The sequence below is a fragment of the Opisthocomus hoazin genome, chromosome 2 (genome assembly GCF_030867145.1).
Source record: "Opisthocomus hoazin isolate bOpiHoa1 chromosome 2, bOpiHoa1.hap1, whole genome shotgun sequence".
NCBI classification, from domain to species: Eukaryota; Metazoa; Chordata; class Aves; order Opisthocomiformes; family Opisthocomidae; genus Opisthocomus; species Opisthocomus hoazin.
Window position 1 is genome coordinate 40,622,742 of NC_134415.1, and position 21,698 is coordinate 40,644,439.

The window sequence follows — 21,698 nt, forward strand, 5'->3', positions numbered from 1 at the left end:
TGCGGTTCAGTTCAGCTGAACAGCCTGACCTCTGCCGCTGTTGCATTCTCAGCCTCCTGCTGTCCTTTTGGCTCTTCCCTGAAACCTGGGAGCTGGGAATGTTGATGCAGTCTGTAATTTTGAAACCCATTACATGCAGTTACCTTTCTGTCTGAGACCTGAATCTCTCCTGGCCTTGTAAGCTACAGAGTCAAGAAGGGAGAAAACCACTGAAGTGCCGTATGGCTGCGTTAGTAGGGAAGTTTGCAAGTTTATATTTTGATCAACTAGCCTGGCTAGAGGAAAAAATATTACTGAATGATGGAACGTGTCTGGGAAGTGTTTTAGATGCTAAACATGATTCAAAAGAAAGTAGTAAATGCGGTGGGTTGGACTGCTTACCCCCTTGGCCCCACCTTGGGATTTTTAGCTGCAAGACATGTCAGATGGTATTTGCAGTTGCTGCGTTTGAAGCACAGAGGAAAAGAAGAGCGGCTGGTGGATGGGAGCTGCGTACTTTGACCCCCCTTTTACAAAGACACTGTCAAAATTAAAGCCTTAACTAACAAAGGAATTATTTGCTGTTCAGTCTTGAATGTGGGATTGCAGCTGTACAGCAAGGCTCAGGGCTTTGTCCCCTACTGGTTTTGCTGTGGTGCGGTTGCTGTAAGTGATGTGGCTCATGTCAGAGAGCACGCGATGGTGTCGGCTGCGTTTTACAATGTCGTTCGTGCTTGCTGGAGGAGAACACTTTTTTATCCGCCTTAAACATCACCTGTCTCTTAGACACAAATGCTTTGTAAAAGTTAGGCTACAGGTAATGCAACTGTGGGTCAATTGACACAAATGTAATCATACAATCACTTGTTGTTTAGGAAAATTCTCATCCTTCAGAGTAACAATTATGCATACACTCTTTTTTTTAGTATTTTTTAATATATATATGCACACACCCATGAGCTATAATTTTTAAATCTCCTTTCCTTCCAATAAAAACAGCACGTGGTTTTCTGCTCTACCTTTACTTTCCAAGTTCATTATGGTTTTTTGCTCTGGGTGGGGCGGGCGAACAACCTGAAGCAACCCTGGAACACGCTGGCCGGCTGCCATGCAGCTGGGTAATCCCTGCAGATACTTTCCTCCGAAGCTTTTAAGCTGTTGAAGACAAATCTGTAGGGTTAAGATAGCAAAGTATTCCATTTAAGAGCATAATTAAGAATAGTTTGCATGGAACGTGTAGCGCGTAGGCCATAAACCCGACAATTAGAGCGGTCTTAAAGTTTAAGAAGCCAATAAAATAAGAGGAACTAAGGCTGCTGCAGGGTTTTTTTTTAGCTGTTTCATTTTTAACTGTAAGAAAGTTTTGAGTTATCTAATCTCAGTGGCAATCAGTATCTCATTAATGGGAACGGACCAAATATTTTCACATATCTCATTAACCATTTCTCCTGGAATAGTCAAATTGCATAATTGCCATGATAAAAGCGCAGGTGGATGACTTGAACATGGTTCTTTGGCTGCTTCGATACACCAAGATTTCAGTGGTGATGTGCACGTGGGATTTGCAAATTACTCCTTTGCTCCGGAGGATTTTGAGCACTTGCAGCCAGCCAGAGCCTCAGTGCAGTCACGTAAAATGAAATAGCGAGAAAATAAACAGCTTTTACACTAAGGAAGCAAGGTCCTTATAAGGACCTGAAATATTTGAGTACCTCCCAAGTATTTATCAACACTGGCATGAGGGAAAGAAGCATTTCCTATTCTAGGCTTGTGGATGGAAACACCAGGCAAGATTTTGACATACAAAACTGAAGGAAGCGGTGTGTAGCCTTGAAAACTCAATGTGCAACTTCAGAGTCCTAGTCCAGTGACTAAACCAAGATGTCAAGCCCAAAGAAGCCTTAGATACCTTTCTTTCCTCCTCTTCCTCCTTCCACTTTCCCTTTCTGTTTCCCTTTCCTCCTCTTCCCCCCTTCCCCTCCTTTCCCCCTTAGCGCAGGTTGTGTGTTGGGAAACATGTGCTTGTGGATGGAGTCTCGTGGGAGTGGGGATGGGGACGTCACCGGTGACTTTTGATCATGCAGGACAGTGTGCCAAAGAACTGCGTTAATGGAACCAGAGCTCTGCGTACCTTGCCAAAGGTGAACCCTTCTGCTGGACAAGGTCCTTTTCTAATAGGGGAGCAGAGGTCGTCTTGCCGTGGTAAGGGAACAGAAACTAGCTTTTCTGGCTTGGTATATTTAAGAAGGTAGCTCTTCAGGTCGGGAGAAATACAGTTTATATGGTGTTCTCCTGGGTGTTTGGGGATGACAGACAAATGCAGTGAGTAATGAGGAAAGGAGTAAGTGTCCTTCACTTTGCACTCTGGTTCCTTGAAGTTCATCCTCCGCCACATATTCTTGAAAAGTCAGCAAATCATTCTCCACCGTCAGTTCATCCACTTTCCGTTAAAGCAAATTACCAGATTGCTCTGTTTGGGTCAGAAAACTGCTATTCCAGCTTGTTTCCTCACCCTCTTGACCAGTTGCTGACCACCAGACGTCACAGTAGCATCTTGGATGTAGGCAGATGCCAACTGCCAAGCCCTGGTCCAAATCCCATCCATCTTCTCACCGACCTCCAAGAGTCTGAACTGCGTGCACAAGGCATCCCTTCATGAGGATGATGACTTCCAAAAAATGCCACTCAAAGGTAGAACCAGCAGTTTGAGTTAACGAAGCACCAGTCTTTTGCCCTCATAGGCATGGCGTCTAGTTGCAGAGCTGTGGAGCACGTGGGTGAAATCAGTGGCCTTGGTGGCAAAGATTGTAGGAACCATAGGTCACGGTATCAACACATATGAAAATTAAAACTGTATGGCTCTGTGCCGCACTGGATCGTGGTTATAATGGGCAGGGATAGTAGTCAGGGGACCTGAATTTAACATGTAGGCATCCACTAGTATTCACATGTGATTATGAGCCTAGAAAAATCACTAAGAGGTGATGGAAATGCACATGTAATTGGTAGAAATCACAAAGTACTGAGTAGCTGCTGCTTTCCTAATTTTCCTTTGAATGGACAATTCCTCCAGCAAAGTATTGTGACGATGGCATTACTTTTGGGACAGCCGAAGGCTCTGGCTGCTGCTGTAAAAGTGAACGGTAAATCCCACAGGAAGCTGTTTTGCCAGTGGCAGTTTTCAAATGTGGCAGGAGAAGCAGCAGTTTGTGTGGATGATTTTTGTGGGAGGATGGGAAGGAGGGTTGTATTGAGTGGCTCCAACTTCAGAAGAGACCTTGAAATTTAATGGGAGTTCCCCAGAAGTGAGAAGAGTTAAAAATTAGTCCAGAAGGGATCTTTGGGGAACAGGAGAACTATACAGAAGTGTATGTATAGTTGGCTTTCTTTTTCCTTTATCTGTTAATTGCTAATCCTTATAGATCGTATGGGAAAGGCAAAGCGAAGAAAACAAAAATTGTCTTGCATGGAAGCAGCTCAATTTTTGCACAGCAGGAAATTGACTGATGTATTTTGCTTAATTCTGAGTATCAGGAAGCCGAGAGATGAAAGTTGCCACTGGTAAAATCTAGAAATGGGTTTTTATTAGAAAACAGAAAGGTAACTGGATCTGTTTATAGATGCACTTGCCCCGTTTCCTGTACAAGGATGCTGCTTCAAGGACTCAAGCAAAAATAGTCTTAAAAATGTTGTTTCTCAGTTCTGGGAACGCCTTGCATGTGTCAGCTGTTGTACGGGCCGCGTATCCGAGTATGCTGAAAAGCTTTTTATCGGCCAGTGCAGAGTCCTCAGAGCAATAGGGGATGAACCTTCAGCATCTGTGTACCGGCTTCATTGTGTATGTCCAGTGAGAAAGTTGGTGTATCCATAAAATAAAGCCGGTGAAGGGAGAATTGCAGCGGTTTTTTGCGTGATCTGTCTAGCTGCAGAAGAGCTTAGCTGGTCCCAAGTGCCTCTGCCCAGAAAATGCTCGCTGCCTCCTTTGGTCTGTCCTTAAAACTGCCTTTAAGTAGTATCCAAGAGGCTGCTTGCTTAGGTATCAAATAAAATCTGGTCATGTTAGGGAAAGGGGAATTCAGACTTCAAGTATTAGCACTTGGATTACAAAAGTGGTGCAAAAATAATGTCTGAAAACAAGAGGCAGTTTTACTGGGTGTCAGGATGAAGAAAGCTACCCCTCCTTGTCATTTTGGGTAGAAAGGGCCTGTTCTCTTGTCTTGTTGTAACAGGTGCTGGGAAAAATTCCAGATACAGACCTTTCCGCAAGGAGGGATTTCTTTCCCTTAAGGATGACACCTGTCATTTTGAAAGGCCTCCTCCTGGAGTCCTCTGTGGATTGAGCTTCCTCCTTCTGGTGAGCTCACCTGGTGGCCCGGAGATGGACAATTCCTGGGCAACTTTTTTTGCATGTCCTTTTTCTTAGTCCCTGTGGATGTTCCCAATTTTGCCCAGGTTTGAGTGCCCTGCATCACTAGTGTGGGCACTGGTGGGTGTCTCGGCACCTCTGAAGCTGACGGTGCCATGGTTGTGTTGGTTGGCATCTAATCATGCCGTGGTGACCGCCCTGTCACTGTTCCTGAACAGTCACTGGGTTACTCAACATCCAGCGAGTGATGGGTTGCACCGAGCCAGGACTCAGCAGCACCATGAGGACGGAAAAGCTAATTTGGGTATTTCTCAGCAGATGTGGGGTGGAGACAACCCGTTTTAGCTTGGAGTCTGTTGCATGTCCCATGTGAGGTGCATGGCTACATCCTGTAGCGGCCTTTCTGCTCCCAAATAACCCCCTCCGTGGTGATGTCCCCAGCATATGCTAGAGCAGCTGATCTGTGGAAAGGGTACAGGAGGAGGCCTGAGGGAGCAGAGCCTCCCTCTGTGGGGGGCTCTTTTGACCCCTTGCAATGGACACCTAGATTATCCCCACATTTCTCAGGTGCTTCCAAAATAGCTTCTTGTGAGGTTATAAAGTGCCGCCTTTGAAAGCCCCTTGAAATGCTGGTGGAGCTGTTTTAGGGATGTGGTGTGGCTCTGATGACCTGAGCTGAGATGGTTCCAGTCTCCTTTCGTCTGAGGTACCAGCTGGAGCCACACTGCGGCTATTTTCCCATAAGGCTGTCCCAATTGTGGAGGCATTTGAGTGTTGTCTTCCAAAGCCCACTTCGCTAATTTGATCACAAAAGCCTTAAAACACTTTGTTCGTGAGTTATTTGAGCTCCATATGTTCCTCCAACACTTTGGAGACCTGATGCCCCAATGCATCCACTGTGGGTGGTGGTCTTGGGGTGCTGCCTGACTCACCCTGCTCACTTGGTCCCTGTCCCCAGCTGCACAAGGGAAAGAGAGTCCCAGACCATGGATTGTTAGATCTGTTTGTTGACATCTGGAAACCCAGTGCGCTCATTCCTTGCTGTTTGATGGGTCTCTTTCCTATGGTGGCTTAAGTGGTCAGGACCATCTGTCACAGCGGTGGACTTCCATCCTGGGCAGAAACTCTGTGCTGGGGCCAGACCAGTGCTGTCTAAATACCGCCCTCAAGAAAAAAGTTCTGATGAGACTGTGTGATGCTCACAAAAGGTTTTGTTTTTGTTTTGTTACCATTGCAGTGACAGCTATATTGTGCGAGTCAAAGCTGTGGTTATGACCCGAGATGACTCCAGTGGGGGATGGTTGCCACAAGAAGGAGGCGGTCTCAGTAGAGTTGGCGTCTGCAAGGTCACGTACCCAGAGGGCAATGGAAGAAGTGGATTTCTAATCCATGGTGAAAGGCAGAAAGACAAACTGGTAATAGACCCTAATTCAACTTTTGTCTGTTCTTATTATGAGAGTAATCCCAAATCTATTGCTATTGTATTCTTGTGCAAGTTTTTTTTAAACATAAAAAGCAGATGCTTGCGAATAGTACCAGATTGGACAAAACAAACCCATCCTCATCTAGAATTGCCATCTTTTGCTGTCTAGGTTGGCATGCCGCCACCTAGAAGGAGCAGGTAAATTTCCAACATCCATGTGCAAAAACCTGCTTTGGTGATTGAAAAAGGGCCTGTGTTTTTTTTCTGAGACCTAGCAGGGGTAAGTGAGAAGTGAATTGAAGTGTAAAGAATCCATGAAGCCAGTCACATTGCACTGAGTAATGCAGTGCAAGCCTTTAAAATGGCCATGAATTATTTATGCTGTGTGCCGTTCAAGGTTTCAACGAGCAGAGTGAGAATATGAAGACAAGTTGTCTCTTATGAATCGATGCACTTGGTTTCTCCTGGTGGCAGTTTATCTAAAAAGGAGCTCTCTTCTTTCCCCGCACAAATCAAATTAATAAAGCCTTTTCCCTGTTTCCAGGGTCTGTTTTAGATGTTATAGTTTGTTGTCTTGTTTCTATGTATTTGATTCTTCTGAAATTCCCTCCTATAAAGAGATGGGCTAGCTTAAAAATGACACTCCCTGCACAGGCTCTGCGAACTCGGTGTTTCAGCAAAAAAAAAAAAAAAAAGCATTTTTTGAGTCGGAAATGATCTTGCTTTCAAAAAGACTGGCGTTTTAAAGATGTTTCAAGTATGTCTTGTCTTTTGCAATAGTATTTTGCATCGGATGCTTTTTTTGACACTATTTGGGAGTTATGCTTATGGTCTGGGGGGACGCTGTAAGACTTACAAGCCATTTCTGTTCTCCCTGAGCATCACCCTAGAGATGTTTTTTGGCACAGCTACGCTTCAGCTGAGTGCCTGGCTGGGGGTGAGCGAGGAGAAGAAGGTGAGGGAGGTTCTACAGCACCTCCTAAATCTACTGACAAATAAAATTTCCACAGAGCAAAATTACTGAGGGATGAGGTTCTCCTTCCACCTGAGCCCACATTAGCTGTACCCTGTGCCACGCTGGGCCTGGGCCTGGGTCCGGGTCCGAAACAGGCTCCTGGGGTAGGGAGCAAGCACATTCTCAAAGCACAAGCAAAAGATGAATGTGCAGTGGTTATGAGAACAATTACAGTGTTTGGGTAGGGAAGGATGTTCATCTACACAAGGCGTGACTTGGCTTGCTTTTGGGTCTGGGCTGAGATGGTGCTGGCTGTGTCCTTGGGGTGGGAAAAGTGACTTCGCTCCTCTTTTGGGGCTCGCGCCCTCCCAGGTGGTGCTGGAGTGCTTTGTGAAGAAGGACCTGGTGTACACGAAGGCAAACCCAACCTTCCACCACTGGAAAGTCGACAACAGAAAGTTTGGGCTCACTTTTCAAAGCCCCGCCGATGCTCGAGCCTTCGACAGAGGAGTGAGGAAAGCCATCGAGGACCTCATCGAAGGTACCCCGGCGTGTGGCAACAGCCACTTCGACCCTTGAAAGAGTGGGGAAGAGGGTTTGAGTCATGGAGCTGGGAAGAGGGAGGGGTTCAGAATCAGTTCTTGGGCTTGGACATCTCTTGTGCATGTGTCCAAGTGCAGCTGGTACTTACCATGCGTTGAGCAAACCTCAGCTTTTAAGAACTCCGTTTTCTCATCCCTTAAGGAGATAAGGAATTTCAGTCCAAGTATTTTCCAATCCTATCTAGCGTGGTCTGTCCAGACTTCCCCCCCTTAATTATCATCAAGCCTGTTATTACTACTTTTTTTGGTAGGCTTGGGTTTCACGCTGGTGATGGCGACTCAGACAGCCCAGGCTCATCTTACCGAGTCTTTGTTAAATCATAGTAAGAATTCCTGCCTGGAGTTGAATAAAACTTTGTTTTGGTTTGTTTTTTTTTTTTTGCAGTAATTAGTTTTGTCTGTGTCCTCTTAGTTGAATGGTAGTTCTTGAAGACTTTCTTGTGTTCGGGTTTTTTTTTTTAATTCTTTAAAAAATGTGTTTGAATTGCCTGTGCTTTGAAGTTGTCATAAATTTTTCCTTTTCACATTTCATTGCAGTCAGGCAATCATAATACAGCTATAATTCAATAGTATTTTATTTTAGTGAAATTTGATTCTTCATGGGGTTTTTTGCTTGATTTTTTTTAATCATGCTACTTTATGTGGGGACTTAGTGGTCCAAAGCCTTTCTTCTTCTCACCCGACGTGACCGAGATATTTTTGTATACAGATGGTATTATTTTTTGAGGACACTTGCTCAGATATATGTACAGATATGTATTCTTTTTTAGGACATTAGTTCCATAAGACATCTTAACGCTCTGGATGCCCTATCCTTGATTTAGCATGGAAATGGTATATACTGGGAGAGAATTCATCTCCCAGGGCTCTTTCCTGGTAAATACCTCATCCGTTAGAGGAAGGATCTTCTCAACTAGTTATTAATTTGCTTTTTCATGTGCCATTAAAGTGAAGAAGTTACAGCTAGGCCTTCCACTTTCTTCTTACTTGCTTGTTAAAACTGGGAAGCATTTTGAGTCATAAAAGTGATGTTTTATGTGGGTGGCATGGGATTGTGCAGAGTTTCAAGGAGATGATAACTCAGCTATATTGAGTAGTATTTTGGAGATGCCAGTACGTGGCAACTCCTGTTCTGCTCTTTCTGATCCATTTTACAGTGGAAGTATTTAAAATCAAGTTCTGCTGTATCTCAGATACTTCAAAATCGGCAAATCTATATTTATCCCATTAACAGCACAGACTGATCCTCGTGAATGTGTTCTCTTTAACTTCCAAATAAGGCTTTCTGAATGAAAAACAATAACTGGCTTGTGCACACAAAGCGTCGGGCAGTGGATTTCATTTATTCTGCATTTTTTGTTCATGTAGTTGATCAAATTTAGCAGGTAATATTAAGCACAACAAACTACATGCATTTGAAGCTTCACTTTATGAAGTCAATGCTTTATTAGAATCATTATTATTAAAGTTTAACAAATAGCTTGTTCCCTGTTGCATCAGAAGTATAGAAATTTTGTGCACAAGTACAGTAATCCTGTGCAGCTCTGTAGAGTGTCTGGATTTTTTTATTTCTAAAGCTAATGTAGCAAATGGCACGAATGTTTTCATATTACTTAATGTTTTAAGTGGGCTTTTGCACTTAGCTCTGCACATCTCCATGATGATGCAACTGAGAGCAGCCAAGGCTGGTGCAGATAACATTATATAAATCACCTTATTTTAAAAAATTTCCAGAATGAAGGTGGTACAAACCATTTGGCTATTCTAGTTAGGGATGTGTTGTGGCCCAGATTCAGTGTAGCAGTGGGCTTACGTAAAAAAAGAATGCTTTTGGCTAGGGGTTTCTCCCCCCATCAGAGCATCTTGCTGCACCCACTCTCCTTGGCAGCCTCATGGGGGGTGAAGCCAGCCGGGAAGGAGGTCCAGGGTCCTTGGCCGGGGGTAGGGAGAGGGGTCATCGCCTTTAGCCACAGCATAAATTTACTGCCAGGTCTGGCGATGGCGTGTGCCACCCTTCCCGCTGCCCTTCTGCAATATTGGGTGCTGACCAGGCTCTCAAGCATCTCCGGCGGGGGTGACACCCAGGGGCTGGGGGAAGAGGTTGGAGGAAAGATTTTTTTAATAGGATTTCTTACTTTTCCAGACATTTGCCATGTAATTAATGAGAACTACACCCCGGTATTTTGCACTTGTCTATGCTTTTACATATTTCAGCTCCTTTCAAATACTTTGCTTATGTGAGGCAAGGTGCTTCTCTGAGAAACAGCTGATAACAGAGAAGACCTTTACAATATATAACAACTTCCGAAATCAGAAAAAGAAAAAAACTCAATCTAACTCTTCATTGTAAAGTGAGGTTTATTTTTTTAAATTAAAAAGTGCTTTTCTCCCCAGGTTTAGTGAATACGTGAAGAATAACTCTCATATGGTTTCTTGACAGCTGAGGATCTGGTCTCAAGCACTGATTAGTACATAGCTTTACCATTCTTAAGAAATGAAAGCCTTCTGTAATTGGAAATGTTAACTGCTATTTTTAACATAGTTAATTGGCATTGGCAGCCATGCAGTTGCATATCAAGAAACATTTCTAGATTTTACCTTTCCAACCCAGCTACCAGTAGATGGGTTTTTCTTCCATAATTTGAGATGCTCTTTTACACATCTACAACATACAAAGTTGTGAGAATCCAAATGTTTACCAGCCTAATAAAAAAATAGTTGCACAAGGATGCCATGTGTTTAAAAAACTGTTGTGGTTTTTTTTTGTCCCTAGGGTCTACAACTTCCTCGTCAACACTTCACAACGAGGCCGAGGTTGGCGATGATGATGTCTTCACTGTAAGTACATCTCACCCGAGGTCATTCTCCTTTACACTGAGGTTTACATGGTCAGATTGGAAGGAGTTTTTCTTTTTATGCCTTGGGGTTGGCTTCCAGCCGTCATTGTGGTTGGCCAGTGTGTTTTATTTGATGGAAGCATATCCTCTCAAGAAAGTAGAGCCAGCATGTTTTATTTGTTGGACGTATATCCTCTCAAGAAGGTAAAGCCTTGGGTTTCTGTTGGCGTCCCATTGCCATGTGAAAAGCATGGCAGAGCAGATGTTGTCACAGCTGGAAGTGAGCGAATAATAGCTCAAATTTCCTATGGCTTGGTCGGAGTGGAGCAGACACCTCTTAATACCTCTCTCTCTGTCCTTGAGAAGCTTCCCACAAACTAAGTAGATGGCTGCTACTCGGGCGCATACTCAAGGAAGTAAGATCTATTTTGAATTGCAATTGTTAATAAAAACCAACTTTGAAAGTGTTTCACTTATGCATGAAATGTAGAGAGTTCAAACAAGTGTTTTTTAGCTGGAGGAAGGCACAGTAACATGCCGTCTACCTAACCAGTGGTGACTTAAATGAGAGTGAGTTGCTCCTGTTTAATTTGTGGTAGTGTCTAAAATGTATTTTGGAGCTTTCCTGAAACAGAAGCAGCTGCTGTCCCCACTACACTTGCATACTTTATAAGAGGAAACAAAAAATCGTAGAATGAAATTGTAATCCCATTATGGATATTCCATGGGCTGAAAACAAGATGCTCACGATGAATACTTTGTTAAATTTATTTGCTCAGCTCTGATTGCAAACCCCTGCCAGCAGCCCCCCGTATGTGCATTAGTTATATCATAAATGCCCTTTTTGTTCCGTGGCGCAGGTAGGGACTCGATGCCAGGAAGGTCGAAGGTGGGATCTCCTCAATGCAGCAGCAGCAGCAAACTCTATTAAAGTCTTTGGGATGCTTCCCTGCTTCTTCAGGGTGAATGAGGGAAGACTGTGGACTAGCACCAAACTGTCTGAAAACGGGCACTGGGAAGCACCCGAAGCCGAAAGGTGTTTTTGAGGGTGATGTTTCACCAGTATGGGACCAGGGCAGGTTCCCTGCCGTGTTTTGACCAGATCCTCCTGACGGCTGGCATGTTGTCTGCATCTGTCCTTTTGTCACCGCTCCGGGAGACAAACAACAGCAGGCAGGGTTAAAAGGTGACTTCCTGCACTCCGCAGCAAAACTATCATTAGCAGCTGCTTCCCAACTACCTGCCAGAAGTGATTTATAGGCGCTGGGATGGGGGGAGGCACTGCTGGAGCCAGAGCTGTTTACAGCTTTGTGCTGGTTTGTCCCCAAATTCACCAGGTGAGCTGTGCTCTGCTGGGGATGGATGATCACACTGGACTTCATGCGGTTCTTCTGTGCTCATCAGAAAGGAGATGACCATCAAAACATGCCTTGGGCGGGCTTGTGCCAGCTCTTGCTGGGTTAGACATGGAAATACTGAGTGTTAAAGCAATGAAAAGTAGCCTGTGGAAATAGGAAAGGATATTTTTGCTAAAATCCCAGCTGGCTGATGTTTAAGGACCTGAGAGTGCTCCTGTATTTCTCCACAATCTCGATCGTGTGGTGGAGTGTTGATTTTTAAACTTGTAAGGTGCTTTTTACCAAGAGAAAGAAATTGTTGCCTTTAAGTTGGTGTTGCTTTACATTGGGAAAGCTGGATGGATGGTGCTCCAGCTGCATCCAAATCACTCAAACTCCTGCATTCAAAGTGAAGAGCCAAAACTGCAAGACATCTTCCCCTCTGCTTGACCCCAGGGAGGTGACAGATAGCCCCCTGCTGTGCAGGTATTTATGGGCAGGATGCTCAGCAGAGAAGGAGGGGCAAGCTACTCAATAGCATTAGCAAGGAGAGAAACCTCAGCTGCGGGTGGCACCTGGTTGGGATCAGGGGGATGTTCACACGGGAGATGTGCTCTGCCTGGCAGCTCGCTCTGGTTGTTGCGTGATCTCCAGAGTAGCGAGAGGGCCTTTGCTGATGATGGTGGCTCATGTGGTGCTGTTGGTCAGGCTGTCACATCAGGGCGAGTGTGGTGTCGTACTCCAAAAATCAGGCTTTAGGAACGTCTTTTTCCCAGATATTTCTTCCCTACTTTCCCAGGATGAAGTCTGTCCTTTCCCTACAGTCTTTGAGGTTCTCAACTTCACATTTATCTGGGCATCCTGGTAGGTGATGGTGGAGTATGAAGTCTGCATGAGCCAGAAGTAAGACTGAAGTGTGGAGGGGTTTTAAACTGGAAGAAATTTTTACCCTTCTGTTTCATTCTTTCTTTGCACTTCTTTTTGACTTGTGTATCATAGTCCATTTGGTCATCTTTGGACACAAAACTTCTTTACAACTTTCCTGTAAACTATTTCCCCTGGCCACACCAGTGGATTTTTCAGGTTTGGGTTTGTTTTTTTTTTCCTCTGTTTTAAAGAGAAAGTACATTTGTTCTTTTTTATTTCCTAAGGTAGTTATTAAAATCTTCACAGTCCTCCCCCTCTCCCACACATGCATGAATAAACTTAACTGCGTGCGGCAGAATTTTCAAAAGCATCTGCATGATTGAGTCATTTAATCAGTCATTTACCCGTCTCTGAAAATCCCAGCCGTCGCTGCTGCGCTGCTGCCTCAAATATTCGGCCAGAGGTCCCCGCCCTCCTTGAAGGTGTTTCAGTCTGTTCAACCACGGCGGTCCAAAACTTCACCTTTCTTATGCTGCTGTACAGATGGCCACTCCAGCTTTATCTTGCACGTCAGCACTGATGTTTGTACCAGAGAAATGGTACCGGCTTTAAAACAACCACGCTCATTACATGTAAGCACTGCCCCTCATATGGCTGTTGGATATTGATTGACACAGGGCTTTTATACTGTCCCTGATCCCGTTAGCTTCAATATTGCTCAATGGGATGATGACTGCATATTTTTGTGTGAGCAAGTAGTACATCTTCTCTTTCGTTTGTTCGTTAGCCAGCATTCAACCCTTCTGGGCATCCAGCAAGTTATTTTCATGGGGAAGAGAAGGTTTGCCCTGGAGGTAGAGCTCTCCCTCAGGCTAAGATCTTGTGTGGCTTAATGGAGGATCATTTTCTTGTACCAGAGGCGTGGTGTTTTTTTTTTAAAGGAGTGAATTATCTGCAGCTGTGGCTGCATGAGCATTTGCTTGGGAAGCATCACTGGTGTCAGTAGCCTTATCGCCTCCCAAGACCATGACTTGGGCAGCAGTACCTTGCTCCATCCCTGCAGCATATGCTCCCGATGTACCATTCTGAAGCATGGGGTATATCTTTAAAAACAGGACTTTGCCATCTAATAATTTTCCCGTGGATTAGACCTGCAGCAACTAGACAAATCCATACAAACCCCTGTTCTGAAATTCATACCTGGCAGGGCAGAAGGCAAAAGTATATAGAAGTAAATGTCACTGACTTGAGGGGAAAAATGCTTATTTCTAAATCGCAATCTCCATTTAGAAGTTTTAACAATATGTAGTTGTGTTTCTTTAATTCCAGATCCTCAGCAGAGCCCATAAATGTTTTCCATATGTTAGCAAATAAATTTCTCCTGTCTTATACATTATAAATCGTCCTCTCAAGAGATGCAATCTGAGTAAGACTAGCCATCCGTTCTGTCTCCGTTGGGGGAAGCATTGTCATTGCAATGGTCTGAGATTGTTCTGTTTGTCTTCATCCATCCAGCCTGCATCTTCAACCTTCTTTAATTAACATTCATTTCAGAAATAACATTTAATAAGGACTGGATGTATTCTGTATTTCCTCAGCCACAGAATTTGCCATATAATTGAGTTCTTGTGCAAATTTTTTTCCTTAATCTACACTTTTACTTTCAATTACAGATAGTAATCCCATATGACCACGAAGGGAAAGATGTGAATTGAGTCCAAGGAAAGAAAGGTCAATGGCTTCCAGAGTCTGCAGAGTGCTTGAAATGGTCTCTTTTAGCAACCCGTCTGAAAAAGCAGAGGTGTTAGTTCTGAAACCTTATGACCAGTTCAGCTGAAACGCTGCTCATGTTTTTCAGCTAAATCCGCGGCCTTGTGCCTGTTTTAGTGCTAAAGAAAAGACACCCACTGGCAGGAGGAGCAACAGCTCTGTTGTCAGTTCCGGTTTGTGAACCTAAAAATGACTGCAGTCTCCTTCTGGGTTAACAGGGACGTAAAGGAGAAAACAACGAAACTCAGCCTTACCAGGTTTGATATGCATGTTACAATCAATAGCTGTTTCATGTAGTCAATAGTAATTTAAAAAAAAACAACCACTTGGTTTTGTTCAAAATGAGACGTGCAGAATTTTGCAGGTAGAGCAGGCATGATTTAGAGGTGCATGGCTGAGCTACAGGGTTGCGTTTCAAGACATCCACAGTCGATCCATTGCTTCTCTTGCTGACTCCTGGCTTAAAGCTTGTTTACCTTGTTCCCCAACTACAAGATGGGGAAAATATTTGCCTGCTTCACTAAGGTAATGTGGACAACATCTTGCTGCCACCACCAGCACCACTCTTCTTCTCGGGCTTCCAGCGAAAGTCTTCAGACTCATGTTTTCACCACGAAGTTGTGAGTGTGGAGTGATCCTGTGCCCCTCGTGCCTTTTTCTCAGCATGAACGTGTACTCCTGTGCTCGAGGATGTTTGAGTTAGGAAGTTTGTCATGTGGCTTGGATGCTTCTGACAGTCGTTTGAGAGACACGGTTACCCACTCTCCGCCGTAGCGGTGCAGATTGTGGCAGATGTTAACGTTACAGTCCTCCTTGCATCTCCTCTGGCTTCTTAATTAAAAAAACAGATTTCTCCCTGCTGCCTTTCCATGAAACCTTTTCCCTACTTTCATCTCCCATGTGGGCCTCAAGTGTGTTACAGCCTCACTATTAAAATTTATAAGATTTATGTTAGTTAGATAAACACTAAATCTAATTTTTCTTGCTGGCTTGGTCGTTTCACGTTCAGATGGTTCTGTTAAAGAATGACTGTAGCTCTTTTTCTTTAAAGTAGATGTGTAGAAACCCAGGCCAATTCCTTTGGAATATATTTGTAAGTTCTTTTAATGCTGGAGCATCTTTTGTCCCACCCCTCCATGGAAAATGATGTTGCTGAGAGTAGAGCAGCACTGAGTTGCAAGATTTATGTCTTTCACGAGTTGCACTTAGGGATTGAGGAGCCACAAGAGCCTGCATTTTCCTTTTTCTTAAGGCTAAGCTAGAGTAACAGAAAGGAAGAATGCCTTTTGGAGGAGCAGAGATCTGTATGGGGGTGGTGGGGTGTGATGCTTAGGTTGTCAGCCGAGTGAATCCACCTTGTTTGCTCTGTGAGCCTGAGCAAGGTGATCAGAGGATAATCACAGCAATAGGACTAGATGGCCTTACCTATGCTATTCTTCCTGCTCAGTAGCCAGCTGTGGTGTGCATGTACAGCTGAAGGGTTCACTGCTGCCAGCCACATCCTCTGATGTCTGGATTTTGGGCTTGCGTTGTAAACCACAGCTGTTCTAATGCAGGTTTTAAAATTTTAAAAAGTGCATGCCAGGAAGAGATAAATACGCACACAGCAACCAGCAGTTTCAAATCCCTACGTCCAAAAAAAAACCCAAAAAAAACCCAAAAAAAAGCTTTTCCTGGCTTTGAGCAATGAACCGGACTAAGATTTACTCATACTTTTTATAGTCGGGTCTCTCAAGTTATACACAGTGCTCCAGGCATCCCCGTCCTACACTTGAACAGTCAGCGCAACACCAACTTAGCAATCGCTTGTCATGTCTGAATACGGCTTTCATTCTTCGCACTTCAGTGCTGTGAAATCTGCCGTGATTTGTTCCAGCAGACTGACTACCAAGGTAGTCCTGGAGTCTGAAGGCCTTGGTTTATCTATAGTTTGTTTTTTATTTCCTCCCATTAATACCAGAGTGTATCAGCTTCTAGGTGGAATTCTTCCTGTTTTTATGCCGGGGTCAGGAGGCACGAGAGATGCCACTAAAACAGTGGAAAAGTCCTGAATATCCAGCTATTTTAAGGCTAGCTTCTTTTTGTTCCATTTTTTTTCCTGCCTTTCTTCAGGTTAACTTTGCCCACAACAAATTCATGTCACTCGGTGGGAATGGATACTGATGCTCCCAGAAATTTTTCAGTAGGGAAAGTCAAGTGGAAAGTTTTTCTCTAGCTGTCAGGCTTTTTTGTAGTGTTGTGTTTCTCTTTTTCCTTCAGGATCTCCTGTTTCTTTTAAGTGATGCTGGTAATTAACCCATTTTTTTTCTTACTCTTTCTCCCAATATAAGCAAGCTATACTCACTCTGATAATTTAATACCATTGTAGCAGAGATGGAGGTATCGCTGCTGTGATCTGGGGTGGCAGATGCTCTTTTCAAGTCCTTCAGAACTGTAGGGGCAATAACTATCTGCTTCAGCCTGTAGATCGTCCTTGCTCATTCGCAGCCTGTTGTCTGGACTGAAGGAAATATGAAAATGACTCTGGTATGGAGGTACGCAGTACATAGAATCTATTTATTCTTACCTGTATATAACAGATTCGTGAGATGTAAATCAAGTGAAGAGCTAAGGGAAACGGATAGGAGACAGAACTGTGGAGTAGATTTGAAGCTTTGTTTGCTTTCTTTAAAAGAAAGGAGGGGGAAGTAGAGGTCTTGCACAGCTTATGTATTTCTTTATTGTATTTATCATATCATTTTTTGCTTTTGGGTCAGTCTGTGGTGGGTAAAGCAGGCTTTTCTTGCTAGAGATCAGGAATATGCAGTTTAACACAATTCCCAAATGCACTGAACTTCAGTTGCTTTGGCACTATTTTGGTTTAAGGTTTTAAAACAATAAAACCTTTTTTTTTTTTTTTTTTCCTTTTTTAAACCAAACTATCAGTCTGGTTGTTTTACCACACATGATCTTCACACTGCCGAGTCCCTGACAAGGACAGGATCACCCAGCCAGTGCTGCAGCACTTCCAGAGGGTCCAGCAGTCACCACAGTGCTGGCGGGGAGGTGAGGGGAATGTGGTCGGAAATTCGGTTGGTCACCGGCGCCTGCGTGCACTTTGTGGAGGAGGCAGAAAAGTGTTTGCTGTCACAAAACCAGACCTGAGAGAAAGGATGTGATTTTTTTGTTGTTGTTGTTTTCCGCGTTAGCAGCCCAAATGCAGGAAGCAGTCCTTTCCTACGAGCATCACCCTCCCAAGAGCTTGGGGTGTTTGGGGTAGCTGTGCGAAGACAAGGCGAGGAGCATCTGTTGTTCAGTAACAAATAGCAGAAAATATCTGTATAACAAAAGCAGAAAATATCTGTACTCCTATCAGATATTCCAAGTTCTGCTGTAATGTGTTTTTTATGTAGCTAATCATAGCAGTGACTGCAATGTGTTAAGCTACTTTGCCGAGGGTAAGCAGTGTCTCCAGTCACAATTCTTCCTCTCAAGACCATTTTTGTAGTGTATTTTCTGGCTCTGTACCGTTCTCACATACAAACACAGTTGGTCCTGCACTGGGATTGGGATGTATCCTGCAGGAAACTGAAATTTGATCTTCTGCTGTGATGAAAGTTTCTTGTAGCTGTATCTCACCAGAACTTGGAAGTGTTGTAATTTGTGTACCAGTTAAGTAGTGGCTTTTTTTGCCCCAGCAGTTCAAAGGAGATTTTTGTCAGGTTTTTTTTTGTTGCTTTCCTTTTTTTAATACCCACTTTCCCCTTCTGCTATGCTAAAATTATGATGTGGTGGCATATTTTAGTGTGCCAGCTCTTTCGGTTTTATACTCTATTAATTATTTTATTATGTATAACCAGACTTGCATTTATTTCAGTACTCTTCAGATTACTGAACACCTGTTTTCTTGTAATGTGCAGTCACCTGAGGCTTTGGGATAAGAAGAGTCACCAGCAAACATGCCTGTAGGATTCCTTGTCCAAAGGTGAATTGACTGGTGCCTTCCTAGCTGCAGTTTCTAGCTGATGAATTAATGATCTGAGTGTGTTGTAGCACCATTTCACACTTGCAATCAGCTAGCTGTGTGTTTGTCTTCCAAAAAAACAATTTGACTGTGTAATAATGTACTTAAACTATGTGATGAGTTAAAGTGTGAAGCTGTTTATGAGCATGTTCGCTTTTAATTCATCTGGAGCTGAATGCTTTAGTGCATTTATGTGCTTAAGGCACAAACGTGTCAGAAACAAAACATAGCCAGGATGAAATTGCTGTTTCTTAACACACAGTAAAATGGAGGGGGAAGATACTTTTTTTCTTTTTTTACATTTTTTAAAGGATTAGTTTTCAACCTGGAGCAGCTTACTAGTTGGACTTAGTGCATGGCCCTGCAGGCAACAGCAGCAGCCCAGATAAAGGAGGGGCTGCAGGGGGGTGAGTGTCCAGAGTTGGAGCCTGAATTGCTGGCTGCTGACAAAGCCATCCCTGGAGCCCCTTGCTGAAGGTGGGCTTTGCTGGTCCTCTCCGAAAGCAGTCACTGTGGCCCTTGCTGTTTCCCTTGCATAGCTCTGATCCCTTGCCCTCAGCCCGGAGGAGCGTTTGCAAGTATGGCTTGTCTTTTCTGTGTTTGCAGTGCAGCAGTTTTGCGTACCTCAGCTTGTCAATGGAGCTTCACGGGCTGGATTTGTGGCCTTCTCGTTTTGGCCTTGCTTTTGTTCAGCTGTGGTTCCCCAGGCATTTCTTCAGCATTATGTAAGGGGGACCTGATTTGAGGCAAGACGCCTGTGAAAAGTAAATTACTTCCCGCCAGCTCTGTTCCCCCCACCTTGCTTTTGCAGTCCAGCCATGCCAAGAACAGAGCCAGCGTGAGGGAGCAGGAATGGAGTTGCAGGGGTTATTTTAGCGCCGTGTCTGAAACTACAGCCGAGGGATGTGACTTGACTGATGCATCCTCAGCCTCGGCGCTGTTGAGAGCCAGCGGAGCGGAGAGGGGCTCCTGCTGTCCCCCTTTTACCAGCATGGCTGACCCTGCGCTTAGCCAGCCTGGGGAAGTGAACCAAAAACGAGTCCTATAAAAGAAAGTGAATAGTTTTCCAGTGGTTTAGCTCCTCGAGCCAGCTCGCTGTAGGGCTGGAGAAGCAGAAGTGCTGGCTCAAGGGAAGCTGTAAGAGCGATCGACTAAGAGGGCAGCGAAAAACCTCAGGCACCCTGCTAATATTCATCATGCTGTCTGAAATTCGTCATGTACCCCCAGGTGTGGATACACCACCTTCTGCAAGACAGCTTCACTGCAGACACTTGCTGTGCTTGTGGCGGTGCCAGTGGTACAAGTGAGGTGGTTCTTGTTGTGGCGGAGCCTGGCTTAGTATTTATGGCATTTTCCTCCTTCATGTTGCCACTGCCAAATCCATCCTTTGATTGAGACAAGAAGGAGATGACAGGATAGCTGAGGCGGTGTCGATGGGGGTGTGTTACGGCCAAATGTTGTGCTCTTACCTTGAAAATACATAGTTGATACTGCTATAGTTTTCCATTAGGTTCCTCCTTTAATCTGGGCTGTGCACTTAGCCTTTGAAGTGTAATGTCCTTTTTCAGATGCGAGGTGCTTGAAAATTTTGCAAAGGCAGAAAATGGCCTTTTCTATTATTTTAATATACAGCCTAAGGAAGTCGCTTTCAGCAAGCAGCTGTGTTTGTAAGCTGCAGTCTCTCCTGCTGCTGTGGTCAAACAAAACGCTTTGTCCCGGGGCGCTTGTGGTAGGAGGCACCGGGAAGACCAGCCGGATTCGGCATGTCTCGCCCGGCCCTGGGTACCGCCTCTGAAGGTGACAGGCAGAGTGGCCCCCACACGCGGTGTGGACACAGTTGGAAACAGGCAGCCTTGGCCGAGGGACAGGGCGATGATTGACAACTTCCCGCACCGCGGCAGAAGGGATTAGGGAATGGCCGCCTGGCACATAACCCAGCGGCGCTGGTGAGGCTGGAGGGATGCGGGTGTGGAACGAGCAGGCAGAGCCGTGCTCGGCCCCAGCATCCCAGGGTCTCTGCATGATTTAGAGGGGGGAAAGCATTTGGCTCCCGGTGCTGAGCTGGAGCGTCTGTCTTGGTGCTGATACGAAGGGGGCAGATTCGGAACCACGGGGCAAATGACGATGTTGCTCTGCTCTTTGTGAGGGAACCTGTAATTTCCACATGCGCTTTAGACACTGGCAAATCTGGTTTGAATGTGTTGTCTCGTGTAACAAGTAGGAAAACAAAAAACGAAACACGAAGAGTTCGGTCCGCTTGGAGTGCGTGCCCGAGTTTTGCTATCTAACCATAATTTGGTTGCATCCTCTCAAATGGTGTGGGTTTTTTTGTTTGGGGCTTCTCTCTTTGGAGAGTTTGGAAAGGAAAAGGAGGAGTTTGGTAAAGCTAAACAATGAAATGTGCTTTTACATGAGGCTTCAAGAATGACTTTGCTTTAAAGTGGCAGGCTCCCCCTTTCACCCCTTTAAAGAAAAAAAAAAACCCACAACCTTCTGACTGGCGAAATACTGCAGGATGGTGTTCCCTCTGCCCCCAGGCACATGTTTGTTAGTAACTGAGGGTGAACAACAGCTTACATGAGTCCGGGGAGCACAAAATGGACCTCTGCCCAGCACAGAAATGCATTATAAACGACTGCATCTAAATAGCCCTGTTTCCTTCCCTCACCTGCCTAATGTGTTTTGCTAAGGGTCTGCTCGCCATGTATCTCGTATATATTTTACGTAAATTAAATCAGAAGTGATTATAGGAAGCAGTTCATCTGTCTCTGGGCCTGTCTGCAAAAGGAGAAGGAAAGGCAGAAGTAAATAAGTACCATTGCATTTTTAAGCAGAGCCTGACATATTTGCAGTGCATGTGAAGAGGGTATTTTAAAAGTTTGCATCAGCTGTTGGATTCTATTTTGGTGATGAATTCCAGCTAAAATAACGTGGATGCTCATAACTGTGTGAATAAATGACCCCTAACTGAGTTCTTAAAATATCATAATCGGTGTGTTGTGGGAAGTTTGTATTTAACTGTTTTTTCCCCTCTGTTTGTAACCTGGTGTGTTATATAGGAGGAGCGTGCCACTGAATTTAGAGACTGAAGTGTTGAATTTGTACGTAGCAAAGACATCAATGATGGATTAGGTGCACCGATTCTTTTAGTTTAGCTAATCTAATTTTCATTAGCATTTTTCTTCCCCTCCCAATCCTATTTTCTTCCCCCCCGCCCTTGGAAATGTCTGTGTAGAAGAGCTGAGATTCAGTGGTGAGTTATGTGGAGCCATCTGTTCCCGGCTGCATTCAGCAGCAGCGCAGGCTCTTGCCATCCGCTGTGCACATCCAGCGTTTAACACACTCCGGCTGAGCTTCGCTCCTTTATTCGCCAGCATCCCTACCGGTCTTCCGAAAGGAAGGCTTTCCAGCAGCACTGGATGCGCGAGGTTCCCTGTTAGCACTTCAAAATTAGGAGCTAGCACTTTCCAGTTTAATTGCACGTATGCTGATGAGAGGTGGGTCAAAGACGGAAGACTTCAGAGAGGAGCTGGCCCCCACCTCCCTCTCCAGACCCCTC

At 44.6% G+C, this 21,698-nt stretch overlaps 1 protein-coding gene across 2 annotated transcripts in view; it reads left to right on the plus strand.

Moving 5' to 3' along the window:
* SPRED2 (sprouty related EVH1 domain containing 2) overlaps positions 1–21,698 on the plus strand; it is a 66,171-nt gene that overhangs the window by 32,395 nt on the left and 12,078 nt on the right. For both annotated transcript variants that reach the window (XM_075413314.1, XM_075413315.1), the window contains exons 2-4: positions 5,583–5,760; positions 7,096–7,264; positions 10,099–10,163. In XM_075413314.1, coding sequence (XP_075269429.1) covers positions 5,583–5,760; positions 7,096–7,264; positions 10,099–10,163 — 412 coding nt within the window. The remainder of the gene's footprint in view (positions 1–5,582; positions 5,761–7,095; positions 7,265–10,098; positions 10,164–21,698) is intronic.